This window comes from Gracilinanus agilis, chromosome 5, assembly GCF_016433145.1.
Source record: "Gracilinanus agilis isolate LMUSP501 chromosome 5, AgileGrace, whole genome shotgun sequence".
Taxonomy (NCBI): domain Eukaryota; kingdom Metazoa; phylum Chordata; class Mammalia; order Didelphimorphia; family Didelphidae; genus Gracilinanus; species Gracilinanus agilis.
The window spans coordinates 137,679,863-137,706,737 of record NC_058134.1 but is presented as its reverse complement, the minus strand read 5'-3'; the positions used below and the strand labels follow the sequence as shown (position 1 = coordinate 137,706,737).

General features: G+C 35.2%; 1 protein-coding gene across 2 annotated transcripts in view; it reads left to right on the top strand.

Annotated features, from left to right (window-relative positions):
- ST7 (suppression of tumorigenicity 7) overlaps nt 1-26,875 on the top strand; it is a 330,306-nt gene that overhangs the window by 199,600 nt on the left and 103,831 nt on the right. For both annotated transcript variants that reach the window (XM_044679523.1, XM_044679522.1), the window contains exons 4-8: nt 7,869-7,923; nt 8,908-9,023; nt 11,706-11,781; nt 17,866-18,020; nt 20,831-20,928. In XM_044679523.1, coding sequence (XP_044535458.1) covers nt 7,869-7,923; nt 8,908-9,023; nt 11,706-11,781; nt 17,866-18,020; nt 20,831-20,928 — 500 coding nt within the window. The remainder of the gene's footprint in view (nt 1-7,868; nt 7,924-8,907; nt 9,024-11,705; nt 11,782-17,865; nt 18,021-20,830; nt 20,929-26,875) is intronic.

Genomic DNA, 26,875 nt, shown 5'->3' with positions numbered 1-26,875 from the left:
GCTCATGTCGGCAAGACTAGGATAGGACCTGAATACTTTTATGATAATAGCTAGCATTTATATAATGTGTTGAGGTTTATAAAGTACTTTACAAATAGTATTTCATTTGATCCTCACAAACAACCCTTGGGAGGCAGGTGCTATTATTTTCTCCATTTTACAGGTAAAGAAACAGAGTCAGGCAGCAGTTAGGTGACTTGCCCAGAGTTACAAATATGTGTCTGAGGCAGGAATCAGTCTTAGGTTTTTCTCACTCCTACCTCCAGCATTCCTATGATAACAGGATAAGAAAGGCACGATCTAGAGAAGAAAAGATTGAGTATTTGGTATTTACAAGTAGCACAGAAATTAACTCTAGCTTATACTGTTGACCTGTTTACAGACCTCTAAACCCAAAATGGAAAGATCTGAATATATATATATATATATATATATATATATATATATATATACCTATAAATACTTCTGTGTGTTTAAATACATCATCTTAGAATTATGTGGTTTTCATGGTCGATAAATCCTCTCCTTGACAAGTATTTGGTATACAGGGAAGTTCCACTTCTTTTATTTTTAAACCCTCACCTTCCACCTTAGAATCAATATGTATTGGTTTTAAGACAGAAGAATGGTAAGAGCTAGGCAATGGGGGTTAAGTGACTTGCTCAGGGTCACACAACTAGGAAGTGACCAAAGCCAGATTTGAACCCTGCACCTCCTATCTTAAGGCCCGCCTCTACTCAGCTGCACTCTTGCAGTTCCAATTCTTCTTACAACTTTTCTCTCCTCTATCAGTCAATCAGTAAGCATGTATTATAACAGCAACTTTGTTTTGGACAAAATGATTAATACTGGGTTTACAAAGACAAAAATGAAGCCGCCTCCTGAGAGTAATAGCAGATACATCTAAAATGAGATACCTAATTTAAACAAAAGAAAGAAAGTAATTTTGGAAGGTAAGGAAATAGTTGCTGCTAGGGTTTGGATGATGGCTGGGGCCTCTTATAAGGGGAAAGCTCTGGAGCATATCCTAACAGTGCTTTGAGTTTCCCAATCCAATCAGGGGCTAAGTGTACCATGTATACTTCATTTCACTTCTTCATCAGGCTGATATTTAATATCATCTTCCTCTGTTCTGGCTGTCTCAAACCTATGGGCCAGAGTTGTCCATTCAGGAGATATCTACAATACATTAAACCAAGCCTTCTGAAAATGAACTGTTCTGTAGAAGGATCAACCTAGGGACTGTTCAAATGATCTAGTGTTTGGTCTTGGGAATCATTCAGTTCAGATAATCCTCCCTGAGAGTGCTTCCTCCTTGAGAAATATTTGTTGAATGTCTGCTCTCTGCAAAGCACTGTCCTCTGTGGGGCCCACAGGGAAATACAAAATCAGAATCCTTTAAATCAATAAAATTATAATCCAGTTAGGAAAGATAAGCATCTATGTAGAGCTAATGGAGATCTTAAAAGTTATAATGCCAGAGGTTTGGGGCTGACAGGATATTAGACAGGGATGTAAGAGATCATCTGTTCAAATCCTCTATTTTTCAAATAAAGAAGTGGCCAAGTGAGTTGCCTAAGGCCACACACGTAACAAGGTACAAAAAATAGGATTTTAATCAGGGCTGCTAAATTCAAGCCCAGAGCTCTTTCCATTAAATCATAGTGGCTTTCAATTTTAGAGTTTATGATTCTCCTTGGCATATTTTATACCTTTGAAACATTTGACATCCATGCTATTTGCATGCTAGATTTTGATGACAGACTATTATCGGGCTGTGCTTGAATCGTTTCCAGCTTGGTATATTGTGCTTTTTCTGACTTGGCTTTCAAGATCATCTCCATTTCATAATTTAGCATATGACTATGACCTGAACAGAGACAGGAAAGTAGTTGTTGTCCTGGGGTGGGGGGACAGTGGGGAGACCTGTATGACTTGAGCAAATAGGGGATTGGTAGAAAATAAGGATGAAAAAGTAGATTGAGGTAAAATTTGGATCATACAAGGAGAATATTTTATCGGGTTTAGTACTGGTACTCATCTAATTGAAGTCCCATGCCTTTGTATTTTCTTAGACGGCAGTGAACAGTATGCACACATTCCAAAGGATAAATAATTTTCTGTTACTTAAAAGACTAGCAATACTACTTTGTAATACATTCTGTTTGCATCTGATTTTAGAGAAATGATTTTGCTGGTTCTTGTGGTATTTGGTCTTAATATCACTGCAGAAACTTAAAAAGGATAGTAATGACATTAATGAGTTCTTATTGGAAATCCCAGTTAACTTTTTCTTAGCTGATCTTGAGAGAGGATGGGAAATTCCTTTTGGAGTGAAAATATGCTTAAATCTGATTCAAATATGGAACACATTTCTCGGAGGAATAAGCAAGATAAGAAACTGGGCCTTGTGAAAAAGCTTTGATTCTCCAGAGACCTGATTTTAAGCTCTTGCCTTCAGACTTCATGGCCTAATAAGTTTGGCAGTTACATTTTTTGTCCACCTCCCTAAAGCATCAGACAGCCTAATCTTTATGGGGTAATGTTGCCTGGGACACTTCTGTCCAAAGATAGTCTCTGGCAGGATTGGATTAAGGAGAGTAGCAAAGAAGAAATTAACATAGATGAGACCCAATCTTAGAAGACTATGTAATAACTTCATAAAATGTTTTTCTTCCAAATGATCACTTCTCTACTCAATTTTAAGATTAAATTACATTGAAACTAAGATATCTTTTTACTTCTTCCCCATCAAAAGGAGAAAACAGTCTTCTAAACAGTTTAAATTTCTTGTTATATTGAAGGAAATTGTTTTATTCTAGATCCTACAACCTAAATTATTTCTTCATGCTTGCAGTAGCTGCTATACTATATTTGTATGTATAGCGAATATACACCCACACCCACACCATCCTTTGTCATTTCATTTTTATGTATATCTTAACTTTCAGCTTTTAAAGATATATTAATGAAAACACTTCCTAGCATATATAATATCATTTATAACATTTGTTATCTAGAAGATTTAATGAATTCTAGGCTTTGAAAATGTTTGTGTATCTATGTTTACATATATGTATATATATGTATACACATGTATCTATGTAAGTATATATACTAATATATATGTATAGATGATCATATATACACTTAATTTATATATACATATATTTTGGATGATATAAAGTATGCTAGGGAAGTATCTTCATTAATATCTCTTTAAAGTTGAAAGTTCAGATATATACATAAACTAAATGGTAGAGGATGGCTTACATGTATATATATTATATTCTTATGTGTATTATACATATGATGTATATAATGTTATCATATATATCACCTATTATACATGTTTTTGTAAAATAGCTTTTAAAACACTGATAATTATAAGTTACCATTAATGAATAGTATCTTTAAATGTCCAATTTTCTGGTGCAAACCAAGTCACCCTTATTCATAATCATGTAACAATGCTCTATAAATAAAGGCTGCATCTTGGGATAGAGTTCTTTGCATTCATTCCATGTAACTGAGATCATGAATCTGGAGGACGAGGTTATAGGTCTTCCATATCAATCCTCTCATTTAACAGATGAGAAAAATGAGTTAAGTGGCTTGTTTAAGATCACACAGGTAGTACAGGAAGAGCTGGGATTTGAACCTGGCATCACTGACTGACCATACAGAAATTTCCACATTTTATAACATCGACCCTATATTAATATATACTATACTATACAATGCCATACTACACTATAATTCTTTGGAGTTATTTATGTTTTAAACAAATTTATTTTAGATATATAATGGAATAAAAGATGTTAAGGGAAGTTTTCTTTTTTAATTTCATAATTTAACAGCATAACAGTAGGCCTACTTTCTGGTAATAAACCGAACTATTTAGTAACTACCTCAAAGTGCTGTTTAGAGAATTGAATGAGATATAATGTCTATTCATTAGCTTTGTAAACCTTAAATAGTTCTTGATGGGGTAACCCCAAATCTTAGTGCAATTTAAGTTTTCATAACAACTCTTATCCTCATCATTATCATAGTGCACTTTAGGGGGAAATTTCTTCATTTCCTACTGAACTTTGAAACATATTGTTAGTTTTCTATCAACATTTCAGAAAGATGTCAGTAATATAACACTTTAACAACAATAATAGCTAAATTTTTTACATTAAGATTTTCAAACACTTAATTCATTATCTAATTTGATCTCCAGAACAACTCTGTGAAGTGGGTACTATAGTTATTATCCTGGTTTTACAAATTAGAAAACTGATGCTCATAGAGTTAAGTGGCTTGTATGATTCCACATATACTAATGTGTCAGAGGTAGATTTTGGACAGAGGTAGATTTTGGACAGATCTCTCCTGATTTCCAAATGCCTTGGTTTTTCTTAATGTCTTCACTGTCCCATTCTTCTCTCTTCCTGTAGCTAGTTTGTTTCATATCTCTCCTCTTTCTTTCTCTGACAATGCCACCACACTGGTACAATTCCTTATCACCTCATACCTGGACTATTGTAATAACTTTCTTATTGGTCACCCTCCCTCAAATTTCCCACTCCAGGCCATTCTCTACTTGGCTATAAAAGTGATCTTCCTATATTGTTGATTTTATCTTATCAGGCCCTCCCCCCTTTTCCCAATTCTAGTGGCTCTCTACTTTCTCTAGGATCTAATAATAAAAGCTTCTATTTAACTGTTAGAGCGCATTGTAGCCTTGCCCCTTCTGTCTTTCCAGTGTTCTCCCACCTGTTATACACAAGACACTCTGTCTTCCCTGCTTTCTCCCCATTTCTTTCCCATCCCATCTCTGCCTTCTGGCGTCGTTCAAATTCCACCTGAAATCCTTTCTTCTGTAAGAGTCTTTTCCTGGTCCTTCTTAGTACTAGTATCTTCTCATTGAGATTATCTCCAATTTGCCCTGGATATATCTTGTTTGTACACAGTTTTTTGCATGTTGTTCTCCCATTAGACTTTGAGCTTGTTGATTACAAGGACTGTCTTTTGCTTTTATTTATATCCTTAGATATAAGTGCCCAATACATAGTAGGCACTTAAATAAATACTTGTTGACTTGCATAAACTATAAATCTTGTAGAATATGTTTGTAAGTCTTGAGGATAATACTTTTTGTAATGCTTATGCCTTGGATGTCGATGACACAAGAATGAAAGCTTAATTTATGGAGGTGCCAATCTTTTCTTGCTTGATCCCTCAGACTGAAAGCCAGAGAAATTTTCCCTTCATAGGTATTCAGTTAGATAGGCATCAACTAACTCCCTGACTTGCCAGTTGTGGGTCATGTTGTATACACCCAAGGAAACAGGTATTAAAAATAAAAATCATTTGGCATTCTGTATTTTCTCTTGGTCGATCACAATATGCTTACGTTCCATAATATCTTGTAGTTTTATCAGGGATCTAGTACAATTCCTAGATGCAGCTTGGGCTCTTGGAATGGAAAAAAAAATCTTTTTGTATTGGTTCCCTTCCTGAGCTGTTTCTCCCAAGTCTGTCACACAGTGACCTCTGCTGGTATGGGCTGCTCACTACTTCTTCTTGAAAATATTTGATTAATTATTTACTGCTTCACTAGCCATGTAATTATTCTGCTCACTGGTGCTTTTCCCATTTCTTTGCTGGTCTGATCAGCTGTGTTTTCCTTTGCTTGGTTCTTTTATGAGCTGGGGCACTTTTGCCCACCCAAGGAACCTATAATTGTAAAAAAAGATTGCAAATGTTAATAACAACAAAAATATATTAATAATCATAACTAGGAGATCAGCTAGGCGGCTCAGTGGATAGAGGAGGCCAGGCCTAGAGATAGGATTTCCAGGTTCAGATATGGCCTTTGATACTTTCTAGCTATGTGACTCTGGGCAAGTCACTTAACTTCAGTTGCCTAACCCTTACCACTCTTCTGCCTTAAAAATGATACTCAGAATTGATTCTAAGAAGAAATTAAGAATTTTTTTAAAATAGCAAGTTTTAAAGCTTATAAAAATATTTCCCTTGAAACATACATTCTTATGAGTTAGGTTGTTTAATAATTATTATTATTCCCACTTTACAAATGAGGAGACTGAGGTTCAGAAAGGTCTAGGACAATTTGAGACTTGTAAAAGACTTGCAAACACAGACTCATGGGGAATGAGGAAGAGGGACAAAGTCATCAGAAAATAATTAGTGTTCTCAGATCTTACCACTTATTCCCCACTTCTTCTTCTTATTCCTCCTCACTGACAGTGTCTTAAAAGATCTGGCCAATCCCTTGATCTCTTTAGGCTAAAGTGTCCTCATGGGTAAAATAATAGTTTGTACTAGAGGTTCTCCCAGGTTCTCTCCAGCTTGAAAATTGTGGTTTTATGTTTCGATTTGAAGATGAGCCTTTTGTACATTTTTAAAGCTGGCAAATCATTTAAAATTCTCTTAAGTGTATAGTTGTTGTCTTAAACTTCCTTCATAATTGACCTTCTTTTCCCACTCCTAGAATTGTCTGAAACTCATGCTAGGTCAGCATCTGCTCTGGTTTTGTAATTGATTTTATTTTTATAAACACTAGTATTTTATTTTGATTTTTGTATTTTAAAACCATAAGGGGGGCAGCTGGGTAGCTCAGTGGATTGAGAGCCAGGCCTAGAGATGGAAGGTCCTAGGTTCACATTTGACCTCAAACACTTCCCAGCTGTGTGACCCTGAGCAAGTCACTTACCCCCCATTGCCTAGCCCTTACCACTCTTCTGCCTTGGAGCCAATACTACAGTATTGACTCCAAGAGAGAAGGTAGGCGTTTAAAACCAAACCAAACCAAACCAAACCAAACCAAACCATAAGAGTTAAAACTGCTTGAACCTGACCCTGTCTATCCCTGATCAGTCATGATGCCTTAATAAAGGATTATTAATTTTCTGTTTACAAAGTTAATAGCCATAACTGGCCATAGCTAATGTTCCTACTCTTTTTGTCTCATTATGATTTTAATTCCTCTCCTTAAATACCCAGATAGTTATAGAAACAGAGTATTAAATCTTATTTCTTCCTGACTTCAGACCTCCAGAACAATAATAATTTTGATAATGGTGGTAACTGGCATTTTTATATAGGTTTTAAAGTTTACAAAGCAATACTTATCATCTTTGAATTACAACACTGTCCAACAGGTACTTTCAAACATCATTGTCTCTGCTTTGCAGATAAAAAAAACTGAGGTTCAGAGGTTGTATAATTTTCTCATAGTCACATAGGTAATTAAGATCTTTAATATAAAAGGATACCCAGATATTAAGTTATTTTAAAAATAACTTTTTCACTTTTTCATGTGTTATACTTGTATTACTTGTTAGAATTCATCATAGAATTTTCTTAGTTGCTTGAAAGGGAAATCAGCATTTTTTTCTACACCAAACCCAAGAGAATAACAACTTACAAATGGGCTTCAATCTTTACAAACTATTTTCTTTATGATAGCCACGTGAGATAGATAATACAAGTATTATTTCCATTTAAAGACTACGAGACAGAGTCCTAGAGCAGTTAAATGACTTGCCCAAGGCCTACATGTAGCTAGTTTGTAGTAAAATCAGAACTAAAGAACTATTTCCAGAGGACCTTAGAGGTCATCATTTTATACAAAAGAAAGCTGAGGCACACAGACAGGGACACAAGGATAGAGAATTACATCATTAGGTCTTCTGATACTTGTCTAGTGTTTTTTCACATAAACCAAACTGTCTCTACCATGTGAGAAAATGGAAATAAAATCACGTTATGTGGTCAAATGAGGTTTTGCTGAATTAATGAACTGTTGTTTTTCCTTGCTTCTTTTAATTATTTTATATTTTTCTTTGTCACAGAATGCAAGGTCTGGCGAAATCCACTAAATCTTTTTAGAGGAGCTGAATATAATAGGTAAGTATTCTAAAAATTTGATGAAGTAAAGATTTCTAGAAGGTTCAATTCTAGAGCTAGTATGGCTTTATTGCCCCAGGAATCCTTAGAGCACCTTGCCAGGGACCTAGCTCTTTGTTTGGGGAACAAATGGAGCCTTTGGATGGGTCTTGTGTTAATGGGGAGGACTCTAGAAGTAGAGTTGGGAGGGATCTTTGAAATCATCTTGACCAATCTCATCTGGAATGTGAGAAAACTGAGACCCAGAAAAGGCAAATAACTAGCCCAAGGTTACACAGGTGACCAAGCAGAAAGTTAAGCTTGGGCCCTATGATTGCAAGTTCTGCCTCCCTAAAATGGGACATCAGAAAAAAAAAATCGACTTGCCATGAAGACTGCCTTTCTATTAGCATTTGGAAATGTTATAGACTGTTCTGTAAACATTTTTAAAACAGACAGAAATTAAAGTGTCTTAATAGAAATTGTAATTTATATGGGCCCATGATTTCTCTAATGCTCGATATTACAGATAAATTATTGAATCAAAATGTTTTGAAGGTTGTCTGGCATATATTAATAATGAGAGATTATAGGAGTTGTATCTGAATTTAATTTAGCAATTTATGATTTTATATTTTTTTGTCACAGAATTTGAGAATTTTTATGGCTTTTGAAAATTATTCATTATCATCAGTTAGTAAAGATTTTCTTTAGCACCTTGTCTATGGCAAGCCATAATTCAGACAAGAACTATAGAAAAAATATCATTTTAATTGTTTCTACCATTATGCATCTCTATCTAGAAGGGATGTGATTTAAACAACTTAAGCTTAAACTTAAACAAGTTATGAGCCATATACTTTTGGTATTTGTTAAGCAAAAATGTTTTAATATATAGGGTGATGTTAGTATTTCTACATCAATGTCTATCAGTTAAATATAGGTTTTTTTGGGGGGGAAGGGGGTTCTCTGAAAAGTGTCTGACTACCTTATCTTCTTTTACAGATATACGTGGGTAACAGGACGAGAACCTTTGACCTACTATGACATGAATCTTTCAGCACAGGACCATCAGACATTCTTTACATGTGACACAGATCATTTGCGGCCTGCAGATGCAAGTAAGGAATGTATTTTAGATACATTCTGGGTAGAAATTATGAAGCTTTGAGGAAAAAAATCATAGATGGTACCCAATTTTGAGAAAGTCATATCAAATGTTCAGATACATAAAGATTTACAAAGTTGCGGGACAAAATTTTGTCCTCTTGTTTTATAGAAAGATTTAATAACAATCAAGCACTTATTATGTACCTACTATGTGCTAGGACTGTGGTAGGCACCAGGGATACAAATATAAAGAATGAAACAATCTGTTCTTATAAAGAACTCCCATCCTAATAAGGGAGACCACAAATACATATATAAGTACGTATAGAATAAATATAAAGAGAATTACTATAAATAAATAGAAATTAATATGCAAGGTAGTTTAGGAGGAAATATTCTAGCAGGGGGAAGCAGCAAAGACTTGATTCATGTAAAAGGTGATACCTGAGCACAGAGAGAGAGAGAGAGAGAGAGAGAGAGAGAGAGAGAGAGAGAGAGAGAGAGAGAGAGATGGTGAAGAGAGAAGAGTAGCTGTGGAGTGATGTTCATATTGAGGTCATAAAGATTGTTTGAGGCCAGCTTGTGAAGGGTTTTTAATGCTAGACACAGGGGTTTATATTTTATCCCAGTGATAATTGGGAGCTATTGAAGTTTCTTTTGAGTAGGGAGTAACATGGACAGGTGTGGGTTTAAAGAAAATCACTTTGGCAGCAATGTGGAGGATATAAGACCAATGTAAGAACCATCACTATAATTTAGGTGAAAAGAGCTGAGGTCCTGATCTAAAGTGGTGGCTGGAGGAGAATAAAGAAGGAGTTGGTTGAGAGCAGTATTTTAGAAATAGAAACATTATGGCAACTAATTGGCTATGTTGGGTGAAGGAAATTTAAGGAATGCCTTTGACAGAAATTGGGAAGTTTTGAAGAGGTATGAATTTGGGTGGGGGAAGGAAAATGTGTTCTGCTTAAAGCATTTTGAGTTGAGACATCTCTGGCATATACAATTTTAAGTGCCTTAAGGGCAATTTGGTAAAATATGACAAGTTCAGTGGAGAGACTGGGGTTAGATGAATAAATCTGGAAGTCATTGGCATAGAGAAGATAATTAAGCTCCTGAGAGGTGATAAGGTCAGTACTAAGGGGGAGAAAGTTTCAAAAGAGAAAAGGCCCTAGGATGGAACCTTGGGAAATATCCATAGTGGAGGAATGTAATATTGACAGTGAGCCAGAAAAGGAGTTTTGACATTGAGCAGTTAGACAGGTAGGAGGAGAATTATGAGATCCATGAGAGAATCACAGAAGTTTTTTATGAATAATGGCCAAAAGTTGTATCAGTGACCTTCCCTAATGGCTTTAAGTATATTTTCTTGTACAAAGATGAGGTTTGCATTTCTGTTTTTTTTTTTTAATAGCTATTGTTTAAATTCAGAATCTGCCTCTGAGTAATAGAAAGGAAACACTTTGTCTAGTTAGAACTTAAGAACTGGCAAATCTAAATGATAAGAGCTCCATCCCTTTTAGTTGATTCATCATTATCAGTCACATTCTACTGAGCAGCCCACTGGGCATATATGGTAATGGCTACAGTAGGTAAGTGTGTGCTTTGTTCTGTAAAAGAAACCATTTTTAAGGGGGAACATTTCACTCCTTCTACCTAAGAGGAGCTGACAATGTATGTATATATATTAGAACCCCTTTTTATGCAACCCAGTAGGTTCCAAGACCCTTTACATAATTTGAAAATTACATATGATAGCAAACCCTTTTATTTATTAAGTATTTCTTATACAAACATATTTAGGTACTTTACAATTTTTCTTAGGCTTATCAGAACTACCAGCCTCACTACTATTGTACTTTGGGGCCACTATGAGCATTTAATGAAACAATGAGAAGCACTCCTTTCACACAGGAAGTGAATGGTTACTTGGGCAAACTCAAAACAAAGACTGATACAGGAGTAAATGTTTGATGCAAAACAGTGTAATGGCTCGCACTAATAACTATTTAGAATGAAAATCAGTGTGATTGGATGAACTGCTATAAGACTTTATGCTGCTTTGGAAAATGATGTAGATTTAGAGTTTAATTAAAATTATTTTATGTATTTTGTGCCTTTATTTTTTTGAATGCTAATCACATACATCTAAATTTGCATGTGTTAAATTCATATAAAATGAGGTGCTCCTGAATATACATATATGTAATGTATATGTAAAACAAAAAAATGTAAATTTCTGCCTCCATGTTAACCCAAAGCATCTTAAAGCATAGCATCAGGGCTTGTAGCAAGTATTGTTAATAGAGAAGTGGCAAATATAAACAATTCTATTGACTAATCGGAAGGGAGGATACCGTTATTTCAATGTTATCAGGACATATATGATAAAATATGTTTTTACTCTGGCATGTAAATTCACTCACCTGGGATCTCTTAATTCTTTCCCTAATTTCTTGAATCTTCAAATATAAGATCTATAGATATATCAGTGAACAAAAGCTTAATGTCATCTGAATATAAAAGAGAATAGTAAATTCAGTTGATTGTGTATCTTTTGGGATATTGGCTGATTTCTCTCAGTATGTAAAGTATTCTTTTATTCAAGTAGTTAATTAGATGTTGTAGTATACTTGATTTCTTTTGATGCTGCTGTAATGATTGACATGTTTTTGTCTTTTTTTTTAATTTAATAGTCATGCAGAAAGCCTGGAGAGAAAGGAACCCCCAAGCTAGGATTTCTGCAGCACATGAAGCCTTAGAGTTAAATGAGTAAGTGAGAAGATCATTATGTCTTTTCTTAATCTCCAAGATGAAAATTCCATCCTTGGGTGGAATAGAGAGTTGCCACTGATTTCAAACTGTAATAGATTGTGAGATAATTATATGGAGGGAAATGAATTTTTAACCAAAAAAATTTATCATAAACACACAGAGATGGCAGGTAGTAGATTTTTAGACCTAATTGAAATTCATGATGCCATGCAAAATATATTTTGAATATAATCACTTGCATTTTAAACAGGAGAAATTGAAACTGATTCAGAACTCTCTTTATTGTTATACTTTTAGACATTATTACTGCTACTGGAAGAAACATACCTCAGATATAGATAATGAAATATATCTATATAATTCAAAGTTATAGAAAAATAAATGTTGCCTCGACAGTACTCTTAAACATTGGAACCAGGTACTGAAGGAGGCTGTGAGTCTCTTTTAAGTCAGCAAGCAAAGTCTTAAAATTTTTTTGAGAAATCCTCATACCGACCCAGAAAAGTTTAAATCCAGTACTGCATGAAATGAGAGGAATTCATATTAAATTCAGCAAACATTTAATAAGTAGCTGCTTGTGGGCATAGAAATATGCTATGGAGGGGGAGAGATAATAAATTTAGATAAGATACGGTCCCTATAGACATTCATAGAACTTGTAGTCTAATGGGAGATATGACACATGAACAGATAACTATAAAAAAATTGCTGACATTTAACAGTGTTTTATGGTTTAGAGTTAGACAGATGAGATATCTCTCTTTTACTGATAAGACTGAAGTTAAGCGATTGGCTTGATGTATTATAACCAGTATTGGCAATAGTCTTCTGAATTTAAATCTGAAACCAGGCCCATTATACCATATTATTCCCCAAAGGCTCCCCTGTTCTCCACATAAGTACAAAAGAAGTATAAACTGCCATGTAAAATTCAACCGATGAAGAAAGGGTTTCACAGAGAAGCAACATTTGACTTGGATTTTAAAGGATGGGGTGATTGACAGTTTTCACAAATTACCTTCTCTAAGCAAAGTCTTGGAAAACAAATAGGGAAGCCCCAACCCTCCTGTAAGCGATTGATTCATCCTTGTCCTTCAATGCCAATGGCAAGGACCATTTATTAGAAACAAAATTAATTAGCAAATTTAGCTTTTATTTAGTATTTACTTTCTCCCCTGTAGCCTGACCAAGATGTTGATAAACAAGAACTGGCCATAAGCTAGGCAGTGGATAAGACAGAAAGGTAAATTGTGTCCTCTGACCTAGGATAAATATTATTATTCATTATTTCTCTTTTACATTTTATTTTCCAAAAATCTCTCGACATAATTAGAAAAGTATCTGTTTTCCCACCAAAGCTTCTTTTGAGAATTAGTTAAATACTTATTTCTTTCTTACTAAGATTAAGTAGGAAAACATTATTAAAAGGATTGGGGTCTTAACTCTAGGAGTTGACTACTAAACCTGGAAAGGAGTCTGCACTATTAAAAACTGAAAATCCAAGATATTGCTATCATTATTTCTAAAAGAAACAGTAATAATTACAAAATTCCAGAATTTGCCTTTCCATGACAATTCTGACCGGCGGCTTCACATGAAATTCTCTAGTGGGGAAAGCAACTATAATCATCATGGTGAAATGTCCCATTATACCAAGCCCAAATCTTTCTCCATCACTTCCCCCCATTTTCCCAGGTCTGTCTTCTGGGGTTAAGGAGGACAAATCTAATCCCTCTTCCATGGGACAACTCTTCAGATACTTGAAGATAACAAGACTTTTTATCTATAGACATCTCCATTTCCTTCATCTAATTCTTGTCTGACATGATTTCAAGATCTTTTGCTATCTTGATTGCTTTCCAGTGTATGAGTGTTTTTCTCTAAAAACGAAATGCACTATAATTCTAGATGTGGCCTGTCCAGAATATGGCAGTAATATCACCTTCCTAGTCCTACACATAATGTTTTTCTTAATGCAGCCTAGATTGTGTTGGCTTTTTTTTGGCTGCTGTATCCCACTATGGACACATGTTGAGTTTGTAGTAGTCGATCACCCATTCCAGGAACCCAGGAAGGTAGAATTTAGAATTAACTTATAATGCAGTAGTATAAGTGGTCCACTCCCCTCCCCTGCCAAAGCTATATTTCTCTACCTACTTCATTGCTGCTAAAGCTACTGCCAACTAGGAAAGAGCATCTGGGGGAAACTGAGAAAGGGAGAATAAGAGGGGATGGATTAGAGCATGAAATGGCAAACAAAACAAGGAATACTTCTTGACTGGAGCTGTGAGAGCATGGACATACTTCAATGTTATCTGGCCTACTTTTCTTCCTCAGCAACCCAGCAATGGCCCAGAGACTTGATAACATCTTTGTTGGCCCTTGAATGTGGTATTAGACTTGGAGTCAGGAGGACCTGGGTTCAAATCCCATCCCAGATACTAGTTATGTGATTCTAAGAAAGGCACTTAACTGCTTTGTACCTCTATTTCCTAACTTGTAAAATTAGAGGGTCAGACTTGGTGACCCAGTGTTGGAACATAATAGATGACTGATAGATATTGATTGACCTCTAAGATATCTTCTAGCTCTAGATTTATAAACCTTTAATTTTTGGTCTCTCTTCAAGTTGACATCAATTCATAATGACTTCTCCTTTGACCTAGTCATTCAACTAATTTTAATTCTATTTGACTGAATTATTTTATAGCTAACATCTTTTCCACAGTGTTTATAACATGAGAGACTTTGTCAGATGTTTGAGTGTATCTAGTCAAAAGTCTATCTACACCATTACCTTAATATATACATCTAGTTTCCTTATTTTGGAAAAATGAAGTTAGTCTGACAATAGACTATGAACTTCTTGAGGGCCAGGGCAATTGTTTTTGTCATTGTATCTCTATCACCTAGGATAGTACCTGCTACATATTAGATTCTTAAGAAGTGTCTGTTGAATGACTAACTTATTCTTGATGAAACCATAGAAACATTTTGATTACTGCTCTCTTCCCTGGATACCTAGGTGTTTACTACCTCTTCATTAAAAAGCATGTTTTTTAAAATTAACTTTGAATTAACTCCTTGGCCAAAAATTTTCAAACTCTTCTTTCTCAAAATTGGGAAATTTGCCCCTTTTCCAGGACCATGCCACCTTTCCTTTACTCTGTAGGCTTCCTAAGATCACTGACAGGGACTCAGGCACCATACCTGCCAATTTTTTCAGTATTCTGGGGTGTAGTTCATCTAGATCTGATGACTTGAGCTTAAAAGGGTAGTTATGTACTGTTTATCTTGATTTTTGACTCTTAGCCATTTTTGTTCTGTCTATTCCAGTCATTTTCAGTTCATTCTTCTTGTCAGAAAAAAATAAAAGCAAAATGTGAATTGAATAGGATCCTAGATTTGGAGCTGGAAGGGATCTCTGAGTTCATTTAGTACAGCCTTCTCATTTTACAGATGAGGAAACTGAGGGTCAGAGAAATGAAAGTGATAGAACTAGTATGAGTGAATTCAGATTTCAGGATTTAAATCTATGTCTCCTGGCTCCAAATAAAAGACTCTTTTCACTGGACCATAATTATCTCTCCCTTCTCCTTATCATCCACTATTTATATTGGCTAGCCCAAATAGCAGTTATTTCCCTTTTTTCTTCTTCTTCTTTCCTCTCAAATACCTAAAAATATTGTTTTTCTCATCCTCAAAATTCCTTGTCAGCTTTAACTCAGTTTTAGCACTCTAGACATTAGGTGTACAGAAAGGTAGCGTGGCATAGTGGTTGTAGCATTGGAATTTTAGTCTGGAAGATGTGAGTTCAGATCCCAAATCACAACCTCTCTGAAGTGTCTTCATATAACTGTAGTAATGCCTAGAGTACCTACTGTGTAGTTTGTCATGGGAGAGAAGTGAGATGTAATGCACTTTGTGAACATGAAGGCAGTTTATAAAAGTCTGTTGTTAGCATGTTATTATTTTATAAAATGATCCCTTAATGTTTTCAAGAGAAAATTTAAAGATTTGTGTGTTTTCAAGATTTTTTACAAGATTGTGTAATCACTAGCACAGATTTCCCTAATGTCTATGTAATCTGATACACTCTTCTCAACTTTGTCTTCTTGAGTACCGTTTTAATTTGCAGCATATCAGGGCCTGACATGTACAATAGGATTCCTCTTCCCTGAGAATACAGAAAATCATTTTAGAAATTCTAATAGGTATATTCCATTTTTGTTTCAGTTTCAACCTTAGATACCCTTAGGATGATGAGTCTCAACTGGGACTCTCCCCAAGCTTTCTGTCGATGATTGTCAATCTATTTCCATATGGCTTCACTCACTATTCTTGTCACTTGCCAAAACAAAATATTGCTTCTTATTTATCAGTTCCTATATATTTAGTATCCTCTATTAGAATATATGCAGTACTTGAAGGCATACAGTCTCTGATTTTATGTTAGTATCCAGAGCATTGCCTTTTATTTGATAGTGCTTCTTAATTCTTTCCTTTCCTTCTTTCTTCCTTCTTCCCTTATTTTTTTCCTCTTTTTTCTCTTTCTCTTTCTCTCTTCCTCTCTTTTTTGTGAGGTTACAAGATAACAGTTTTAAATTTCAAAGGTGCCTTGTAGGTCATCTAGTCCTGCCCCCTCATTATACAGATTGAGGCCCAAAGAGGTTAAATGACTTGCTCTAGGATATGGAGGTAAGTGGCAGATGAGAGATTCAAACTCAAGCCTTCTGATTCCAAATCTTCCACTTTTCCCCCTGTACCAGCCTCCCTCTGCTCCTCATCTTCCACCACCTTTTCCAAATGAATCTGTAATATTCACCAATGTTATCCCTGCCATTTGTCTCTCCTTGGCAAGAACTTGTGTGTAGAAGATGATGTTTAGGCTTTTCTGGCCTATGTCAGACTACTCTATGGGTGACTGATGCCATGGGTGGAGAGACACCATTATGGAGGACAGAGGGTATTGGATTTGGAGACAGGAAGATCAGAGTTTGAAAGCCGCCTCAGAGCCTCTTTAGCTGTGTGACCCTGGACACTTCTAACACTAAATCTATGATCCTTTTACAAACTTTTACAGGAAGCAATGATCATTTACATTAATATCTTTTTCATTTTTATATTTTTCAGCATTGATTGCTTATTTGAAGTTGATATAGTGAGACCTAACTGAATCTCATCATCCCAAGAGCATTTATTGTTGAAACGAATAGAACAACAAATAAACAAAATGTTACATTTGTTAGCATTTCTATAATGATTTATTTTCCTTGGCCAGTGGACAAAAACCTCTCATTTTGAGTACCTAAAGTTAGACTATTGTTTATATTCTAAAAATTGTGTGATTCTTAATATTCTTCTTTCTTCTTCCCCCCTTCTGCCATTCTGTCATCATTACTATGAAAAGTAGTTTGACTAAGGCCCATTTTTCTTCTTTTTTTGTGAGGGAATAAGGGGTTTTGGTGTTCATGAATTGTCTTTGCCAAAGAATTCTTAACTTTGTGGCACATCTATTGGTTAAGAACCTCTCCATAATTAATTATATTGATCTTCAAATGAGATAGCATTTGAAAAATGTTTAGCACAGTGCCTGGCACATAGTAGGCACTTAATAAATGTTTGTTCCCTTTCATCCTATGCTCCCTCCGCAGATCATAGCCTTGTATCTTCCAAAGCTTATGTTACAATGACATAGGTTCCAAGAAATCAGAGTCTTCTGCATGCCATACCATGATAAGGCATCAAAGAAAAACTTCATGGGAGAGGAATGAATTCTTACTTCACTGAAAGAATACTACAGGTTGAAAAGAGTTGGCAAATAAACAAACAAAAGCATGTTTACTCTAGTGTACTGGGCTGACCCATGACTTTCGATTTAAGTTTAAAGCTCAGAGATGCAAGTGTTTCTTTCCTCTTTAAAAAAATAATTACTTTGTAGAGACAAACACTGTAGAAAATGAGAGAGATGACCCCTCTCAACATGATTCTGTTTCTCCTTGACCTCCTGCTTGCCTAGTTTCCCTAATTGTTTCCTTAAATTTATTGTTGATGATTGCTTTTTGCTTATCTTATTGACAGGTGTGCCACAGCATATATCCTCCTGGCTGAGGAGGAAGCCACGACCATTGTGGAGGCTGAGAAACTTTTCAAACAGGCTCTGAAAGCAGGAGAGGGCTGTTACAGACGTTCCCAACAGTTACAGCATCATGGAGCTCAGTATGAAGCCCAACACAGTAAGACTTCAGGGTTAACTCCATGGACGTTTTGATTAATAAAGAACAAAAAATGAGATCCTTGCCCTTATCCCAACCACCTCAATATTTGGTTTTCTTAGACCAAAAGAAGAATTTATTTTTGAAATTTAGTTATGAATCTCTTCCTTTTTCTCTTAGCCTTTATGTATATGTGTACATTAAAAAACAAAAATGAAAACAAATTTTCCTTTTGTAAGGCAATTTAGCAAATCTTTTTTTAACCTCCTGCTATGTGTAGGGTACTGTGCTAAATGCTTGGGATACAAAATGGTAAAAAGAAATAACCCTTTCTCTTTAGGAATTTACATCATCATGGGAGGATGATACACATACACAAGTAACTATATTATAAGTCAATAATGCAGTAAAGTCATAGGACTGCTTCAGCAGAGAGGGGACACAAAGCAGCCCTTATCTTTGAGTGGGTGGATCAGGGAAGAATTCCTGAAAGATTCCTCACCTAAGCTTTTCTTAAAAGTAATGCTACTAGTAACATTCTATTCATTTTAAACAGATCTTGAAGCGAATTTCTAGTAGGAGCCAGAAAAACTTGTAGCTTAATTATTCTTTTTAGTATTTCTTTTCTGCTTATAGACACACCTCATGCAAGAGGACATTAGTAGTACAGAAACTTATCTATAGCTTTCCTACATATTTCTCCTTGCTAAAATGTTTTCCTGTACCAAAACATAATTTAAAGTTGTTTTCAACAGCCAAACTGGCAGTGGAAAACTCAGAGAATCATAAGATGTTAGTGCTTGAAGGTAGCTTAGAGCTCATCTATATTAGCTCCCTCATTTTACAGATGAAGTAACTGAGGCCCAGGGAGGTTAATGCTTAGCCTCGTAGCTCATACTTCTAGGACAGTATAATTATTAAATGGGACCACCTGAAAAAATTAGCTGTTATTGATTATTTAAGCACTTAACACTTATTAGAAGATGACTAAACCTTTTCTTAAGTATAAAAAGCTAAATGTTTATGTATTTCTTGTTGGTTAGAAGAGTCTTTATCTGGCTTTTTAAGTGAAATATATTGCTGTCTTTAAAGGATATCTTAAATTAATGTCTTTTTTTGGCTTTCATTTATATCAGCTGATGTTCTGGTCTTCTAATCCTATGTTCATTTATCTTAGGCTTATAGTACTGAGGCATAATATAGAAACTGGAGAATTAGGTCACTTTTGGCATCCTCAGTACTCATTAGTTAAATTTTGAAGTTAGCCACCCTTCTAGGAAATGGTGCCATTGCCCATCAACAGGTCATTTTTAGAACAGAGTGGGCCTTTTCTTCAGTATTCTCCCAGCTGTATTTTGTAGAGTAAGAGATGAGACTTGGTATTTTCTTCTCCTAGTTGAGAGTGTCAAATTAAGCATTAGTGTTGATTTTGGTTTTATATGACAATTCACATTGCATTAGTCTTCACTATTCAGGAACCAGAGTGATCTTTGGCACATAGTTCACATATGCAGGGGTACGTACACATAACTTATTACATGTAGATTTAATTTACAATGAGCAAACATGCGTAAGCAATTCTCTAATCACCACTTGTTTTATGCCCTGATTTGGAAAACAGGAACATTAGACATAAAACAATGAATTTTGAAAACATATGTACTTAATGAGTGTTTTATGAACTATTGGGTATTAATGCATAAAATTACATAATCTCAAATACAGCTGAAGAAATTTTCTCTTTCCTCTTGTTTCTTTTCTCCTTCAAATTCAATCCTTTCAACCTGTTGCTAAAATCTATCCAAAAAGTATAATCACATCTTTAAAATAATTTGTAGGTACTTGGAAAGTTTTCAGCACACATCTTGTTCTCATTGTTTAAGACTTGAAATGTTAGGACTTTGGTCTTAAACTCTTTTAATGGCTACGTATTATACATGTACTTAATCTACAACAGGTGTGTCATATTTTTCTAAAATATGGTAATTTTATAGAGGATTAAGTGCATGCATGTTCTCACTGGTCTGAAAAAACATTTAAAAAGACATGGAATTAAATAAAAGATTAAGATAAAAAGTCAGTAATTCATTTTCTAAGAGTCATATCGTGACTATTGTTATAACTATTTAACTTGTCAATGCTTTCTCTAACACAAGGGTATTTTTGCATTCCATTGCATATTCTATTGTCATATCTGGAATGTGTTATGCTGCCATCTACAATAGACTGCTTTGGGGACCTGGAGATGATTATGATGTCACTGGTGCTAGGGCAAGAATAATATAAAACAGAAGTTCAAGATGTGGCTTCTCCAGACTTAATGTCAAAGAGGGAAAAATGTTGTTCATCATGATGCAACCTGAGATTCACCTCTGCATCTTTAGAAAAAAAAATGCACATTCAAGGAGTGTAATTCTTGGCTCATAAGTTTTTCATGCAAGATGAGTTTATTCATATTCTTAGGCTCTATCTAACAGATGAATGTCTTTACTAAATGTTTACAAAGAACTAGATCGTTAATCTGACATTAATTTGTATGTTCAGCATCTTTACTTAATAGCATTGTCTAGGTCATGAGGCATATGATGATCTGACCTTTGAAAATCTTAGTGCTTTGTGAATACTCTGCTATTAATGGATTCAGGTTGTGGATCACCCACAGTAGGGTTCTGGCAAAAAAAAAAAAGTGCTGAAGGAGGGCAATAAATCTTCACTTGTGTTTTTGCTCTGTGGGGATAGTAAATGGACTTCTTTGTATTAGTCTTTTTTTTCCCCTTTGCTCAGCAGAACACTCATGGTTTCATAATTCTCATTCTTCTTTCCCTCTCTAGGACGAGATACCAATGTCTTGGTCTACATTAAAAGGAGGCTAGCGATGTGTGCAAGAAAGCTTGGGAGGACCAGGGAGGCAGTGAAAATGATGAGAGATGTGAGTGTGAATTTATACTCTTCTATTCTTTACTAACTTTTAGTTGGCTCTTTAGGTTCTCTATATCAGTGGCATCAAATTTAAATAAAAACAGAGGCCAGTAATCCATGCTCAGGGATTCTAGTGGGCTCCATGTTGACATATATTTTTAAATCTTACCTTTCCACCTTAGAATCAATAATGTGCTTGGTTCCAAGATAGAAGAGCAGGGTAAGAGTTAGGCAATGGGGGTTAAATGACTTGCCCAGGGTCACATAGCTAGGAAGTATCCAAGGTTTTATTTGAACTCAGGACCTCCTATCTGCAGGTCTGTCTATCTAGTTAGCCACCTCTATAATATTATCTATGTTTATATACATATACATGTATGTATGTGTGAATGCATATACACACAGCTATATTAATTAATTAATTAATTAATTTTGTTAAATATTTTCCAGTTCTATTTTAATATGGCTTGAGTTATACTCATAAGTGTTGTGGAATGCATATAGCCCAAGTACAGTGTGTTTGACACATCTGTAAAAGAACCCTTATATGATGTAAAAGGGGATATTTTTGCTTTCTCTTCACATATGTTCATTCCTTTGATTTCTTTTTCTTGTCTTACTGCTTGAGCATATAGTATCTCCATTATTAAAATGTATTAAATAATAGTTGTGGTAATAATGGATATAGTAAAATAAGTTTAAAAAATTTAATTCGAGAATTAAGTAGTAGTGGTAATAATAAAATCTTTGTTTTACCCGTGATTTATTGGAAAGACCTTGTCATTACAGATAACATTTCCTCTTGGTTTTAGGCATTCCACAACTATTTATCAAATGCTTACTCTGGGCTAGGCAGTGTGTAAAGCCCTGAGAATAAAAAGCAAGAACCAATCTGTGCTTCCAAGCAGCTCCCATTCTAGTGGGGGAGACAAAGACAAACACCTATGTACTGTCAAGCTATATACAGAGTAATATGGTGGTAGTTAACAAAATGAAGGCATCAGCATTAAGGGGAGGCCAAGAAAAGTTTTTTATGGAAGGTAGGATTTTGGCTGAGACTGGAAGGGAATGTAGGAGATGGAGATGAGGAGGGAGAGACTTCTGGGCTTAGTGGAAAGCCAATGAAAGCAAAGAGTTGAGGAGTAGAGTGTTCTGTGAGGATCCACAACAAGTCCATGACCCCTGGATCCCAGAGTCCATGTGTGTAGGAAGCCTGAAAGGGTAACAGGTGTGGGGGATGGAATGAACGACTTTGAGTATCAAGCAAAATATTTTAGAGTTTATCCTGGACTGAGAGGAAGCCATTGGAGTCTAATGTGTGTAAGGTGTAATATGGTCCTTTAGGAAGATTAATTTGACAACAAGATGGACTAGAGGGCTGAGCTGGAGACCAACCAAAAGCTGGTGGAATAATCCAGATGTGAGATGGGAAGGAATTGCCCCTGAGTGGTAGCAATTTCAGAAAAGAGGACTGCTATGAGGTGTTCTAAAGGTAAGATCAGTAGGAGTTAGCAAAAGATTGGATATGGGGAGTGAAAAATGAGTTGAAGATGTCACCTTGGTCACAGCCTCAGTGACTGAAAAGGTTGTAGTACCCTCAAAAGTAGGAAGAGAAAGTTTTGGGGGAAGCAAATGAGTTCAGTTTTGGACATGTTGAGTTCAAGATGTCTACAGGACATCCAATTCACTTTGTTTGATAGGCACTTGGAGATGTGAGCCAGGAGATCAGAAGAGAAACTGAAAAAGTAGAGTTGAGAGTTTAGTTATCTACATAGAGAGAATAGTTGAACCCAGAGGAAATGATGAGATTACCAAACAAAATGGAATAGAGAGAAAAGGCCATTAGATTTGGCAATTAATAGGTCATTTATAACTTTAAAGAGAGCGAATTTGGTTGAATAATGAAATCAGAAGTTGGACTATTGAAACTGAGAGTAAAGGAAGTAGAGGCATCAATTGAAGATGGCCTTTTCAAGGAGGTTAACCAAAAAAGGGATGAGAGATTAACAGATCAAGTGAGGGCTTTTGAGAATAGGGGAGGCTTAGATTTGCTTTTAGTGAGTAGGAAAGCATTCACAGACAAGGAGCAATTCAAGATAAACAAGGTGGCAGCGACAGGGGGAAATCTGCTGGAGAGGACAGGATAGACTCAGATCATTGTGCTTTGAGGGGTTTCCTTGCCAGAGCCAAGATGGCAGCTTAAAAGCAGTGAAAGTTGAAACTATTCTGATAATCCTTCCAAACCAATCTTTAAAAAGCACCCCAAAATGCCAGGATTAAAAAATCAACAGCAAGACAGAGGGAAGGGGCTCTCCTGCTGAACACAACTTGAAAGGTAGGCAGGGAGAGTTGATTCTCACAGGATTTTCATGGGATAAGGAGGAATGGGAAGCAAAACTACAAATAGAGGGGTGCTAGCCAACTTTCCTGTCTTCCTTTCTGAGCCTATGCAAAGACCAACTTTGGGAACCTTGGTCCCTGGCTACACCCAACAACAGAGTACCCCAGACCCACCCCTTAAAGTCTTAGACCTTGGCATCAGCCCATAGCCCAGCACAAAAGAGCTCAGTATGCTGAGACCTATAAGCCGTCAGCAAAGGAGACAGACTTAGTAGCTTTCAAAACTCCTACTCCATGGGCAAAAAAGGCTGGGAAAATGAGCAAAGAGCAAAACAAACACCTAATCCTGGAAAATGACTATGGAAACAATGAGCAAAGCACAGAATCAACAGGGGATGGTGATATCCAAATAACCAAATGCAAAACTTCAAAGAAAAATTTGTCTCAGGCTCTGGAAGAACTTAAAAAGAATTAAAAAATCAAATAAAACAGGTTGAAGAAAAATGGAAAAAAGAAATTGAAAAAAATACAAAAAGAAAATAACAGTTTAAAAAGTAAAATTGGTCAGTTGGAAAAAGAAGCACAAAAATCCAATGAAGAAAAGTGTTCCATGAAAAGTAGAATGGACCAAATGGAAAAGGAGGATCAAAAGGTCATGAAAGACATTTGAAAATTAGTATTAGGCAAATAGAAGCTAATGACTTCATAAGACATCAAGAAACAATAAAACAAAATCAAAAGAAAAAATAGAAGATAACATGAACTATGTCATTGAAAAAACAACTGACTTAGAAAATAGATTCAGGAGAGACAATTTAAGAATTATTGAATTACTCAAAAGTCATGGTAAAAAAAAAGCCTAGACATCATATTATAAGAAATTATCAAAGAATACTGCTCTGATATTCTTGAACCAGAGAGTAAAATAGTCCTTAAAGAATCCATAGATCACTTCCTACAATAAATCCCCAAATGACAACTTCCAAGAATGATATAGCCAAACTCAAGAGCTCTCAGACCAGAAAGAAAATACTGCAAGTAGCCAGAAAGAAACAATTTGAATATCATGGAGCCCCAGTCTGGTTTACACAGGATTTGGCAACTTCCACTGTTGAAGGATTGGAAGGCTTGGAATTGTAAAATTTAAATTAATATCCAATAACTCCAAGTATTATATTTTATAAAGTTTTTTTTAATAATCACTTGAAATAGAAAAAAATAAACTAAAAGAAATAGAAATTCAAACCTAATTATCTAACAAAAAGTAAACCCATGTATGTAGATTCTCCTGCTTGGCATAAAGCTTGCTTTCCCAGCTGCCATCAGGGAAAAAGAGAGGTGAGGTCACACAAAAACTTTACCCTCCCAAACATAAGGACATAACATGAAAACAAAAGTGGAATGCTGGGATTTAGAGTCCTGGGGAGCAGATTCTAATTATACAGAATATGATATTCTAAGAGGCAAGGGAATAGGGCTTACAACCAAGAATCACTCACCCATCAAAACTGACTATATTCTTTCAGGGAAAAGTATGTCATTTAATAAGAGAGAAGATTACCAAGCATTCCTGAAGAAAAGGCCAGACTTAAATAGAAATTTTGATGTCTAAATACAAAATTTAAGAGAAGCATAAAAAGTTAAATAAGAATGAAAAAAATTTAAGGGCTTCAATAAGGTCAAATTGTTTATATTCCTATATAATAGGAAAGATGATATCTATAACTCTTAAAAATTATCATCATTATCATAGTAGTTAGATGTATACATAGACAGAAGGTGTGGTGGTAGTAAGGTATTGAGGATGATATGTAAACAAAACTAGAGGTGAAAAAGAGAAATGGGAAAAGGGAAGTAAATTGGGTTAAATGATATCTTATAAAGAGATGCTGGAGAGGGGAACTATTACATTGGAAGGGAGGATTAGTGTGATGATGGGTAATACTTAAACCTTACTCTCATGGGAATTGGCTAAGGGAGGTAGGAACAGCCAGATCCATTGTGGTATAGAATCCTATCTTGCCCTATGGAGAAGTAGGAGGGCAATAAAAAGGTAGACGGTAGGAAGGGGAATAATATAAGGGATGGGGGAAGGGGGTTGGAGGAGTGAATAAAAACAAAACACTATAGTGTGGAGAGAAAGAGTGAAAGGAGAAAGGGCAGGATTAAAAGAGGAATTCATGTTGAAGGGGAATACACAGATGATAATCATAACACTGAATGTAAATTGGGATGAACTCATCCATAAAACAGAAGCAGATAGAAGAGTGGATTAAAAACCAGAATCCTACCATATGTTGTTTACAAGAAACACATTTGAGGCAGGTAGACATACATAGAGTAAAGGTAAGGGGCTAGAGCAGAGTTTATTGGCTTCCACTGAGACAAAAAAATATCAGGAGTAGTAATCATGATCTCAGACAAAGCTAGAGAGAGGTTTCCTTGACCAAGATGTAAAAAGTAAAAATTCAGTGAGAGCTGAAAAGGATGGCCAAGGAGGCTGTGTCATCAGGATGACGTCAGGACTTGGTGAGAACCAGAAGATGGAAGGAGTGAGAAAGGAAAGGATTTAAAATGCCATCAAATTCATTATCTTACCAGAGTGTATTCCAGAGAGAAAAGTAGAAGTGGGATATAGCAAAGAAGAGAACAAGGAGTGTGAATAATGACATCTGGGGACTCAAAATTACTGGAATGAGGAAGGTATGACTAGATGGAAATTTATGGAAAATTATTTCTGTGCTTCCTATTGCTTTAACAGATATGGATACTGGATTTTTACGGAATCTATTGATATGTTCATGTAGTTGTTTTGTTATTAATATGGTCTATTATGTTAATTTTATTTATATTTACTCAAACCTAGGTTTCCTGAGAAAACTCAACCTAATCATTATGTATACCTCATGTTACTTTAGCTTATTTCCTGATATTTTATTTAATTTCTTACATCATTATTCATTAGAGGGATTGCCCTGTTGTTTTCCTTCTCCACTTTGTGTATTTTAATTTAGGTATGTAGACCATATTTATACTATAGAAAGAGTTTTGGAGCCGGTCTCTTCATATTTTTGCATACAGTTTCTATAATGTTGAAATTAATTTTTCTGTGAATGTTAGAATTATTCTGTAAATCCATGTGCTCTTAGGGTTTTTTATTTGGGAGTTAATTTATGGCTTATTTTTTTTCCCTGATAGGGAGTAAAAATTGATTTCTCCTATTATTTGGAATATTTTATATTTTAAAAATATTCATCCATTTCACCTAAATTATTGCTTTAATTGGCATGTAACTAGGCAAAATAGTTTGTTAGTTTGATTTATTTACTCTTCACTTGTGAATCCTATTCTTTCACTTTCATACAAATTGTTTTTGCTTTCTTTTAAAATAGGATTCACTTTAAATAGATTTTTTAAGCTCTTGATATTATTTACCAGTTCAATAATTTTTTGCTTTCAACATTATTAATCTCTCTTTTGATGTTCATGTTTTCTTCTATAATTGGGACATTTTGATCTAATTATAGTTACATACCCATTGGTTGATTTATTCTTTCTCTCTTTTATTCATGAAAAATTTTAAGTCTTAAGTGATCCTGACTTTATTTCTTTGGTAT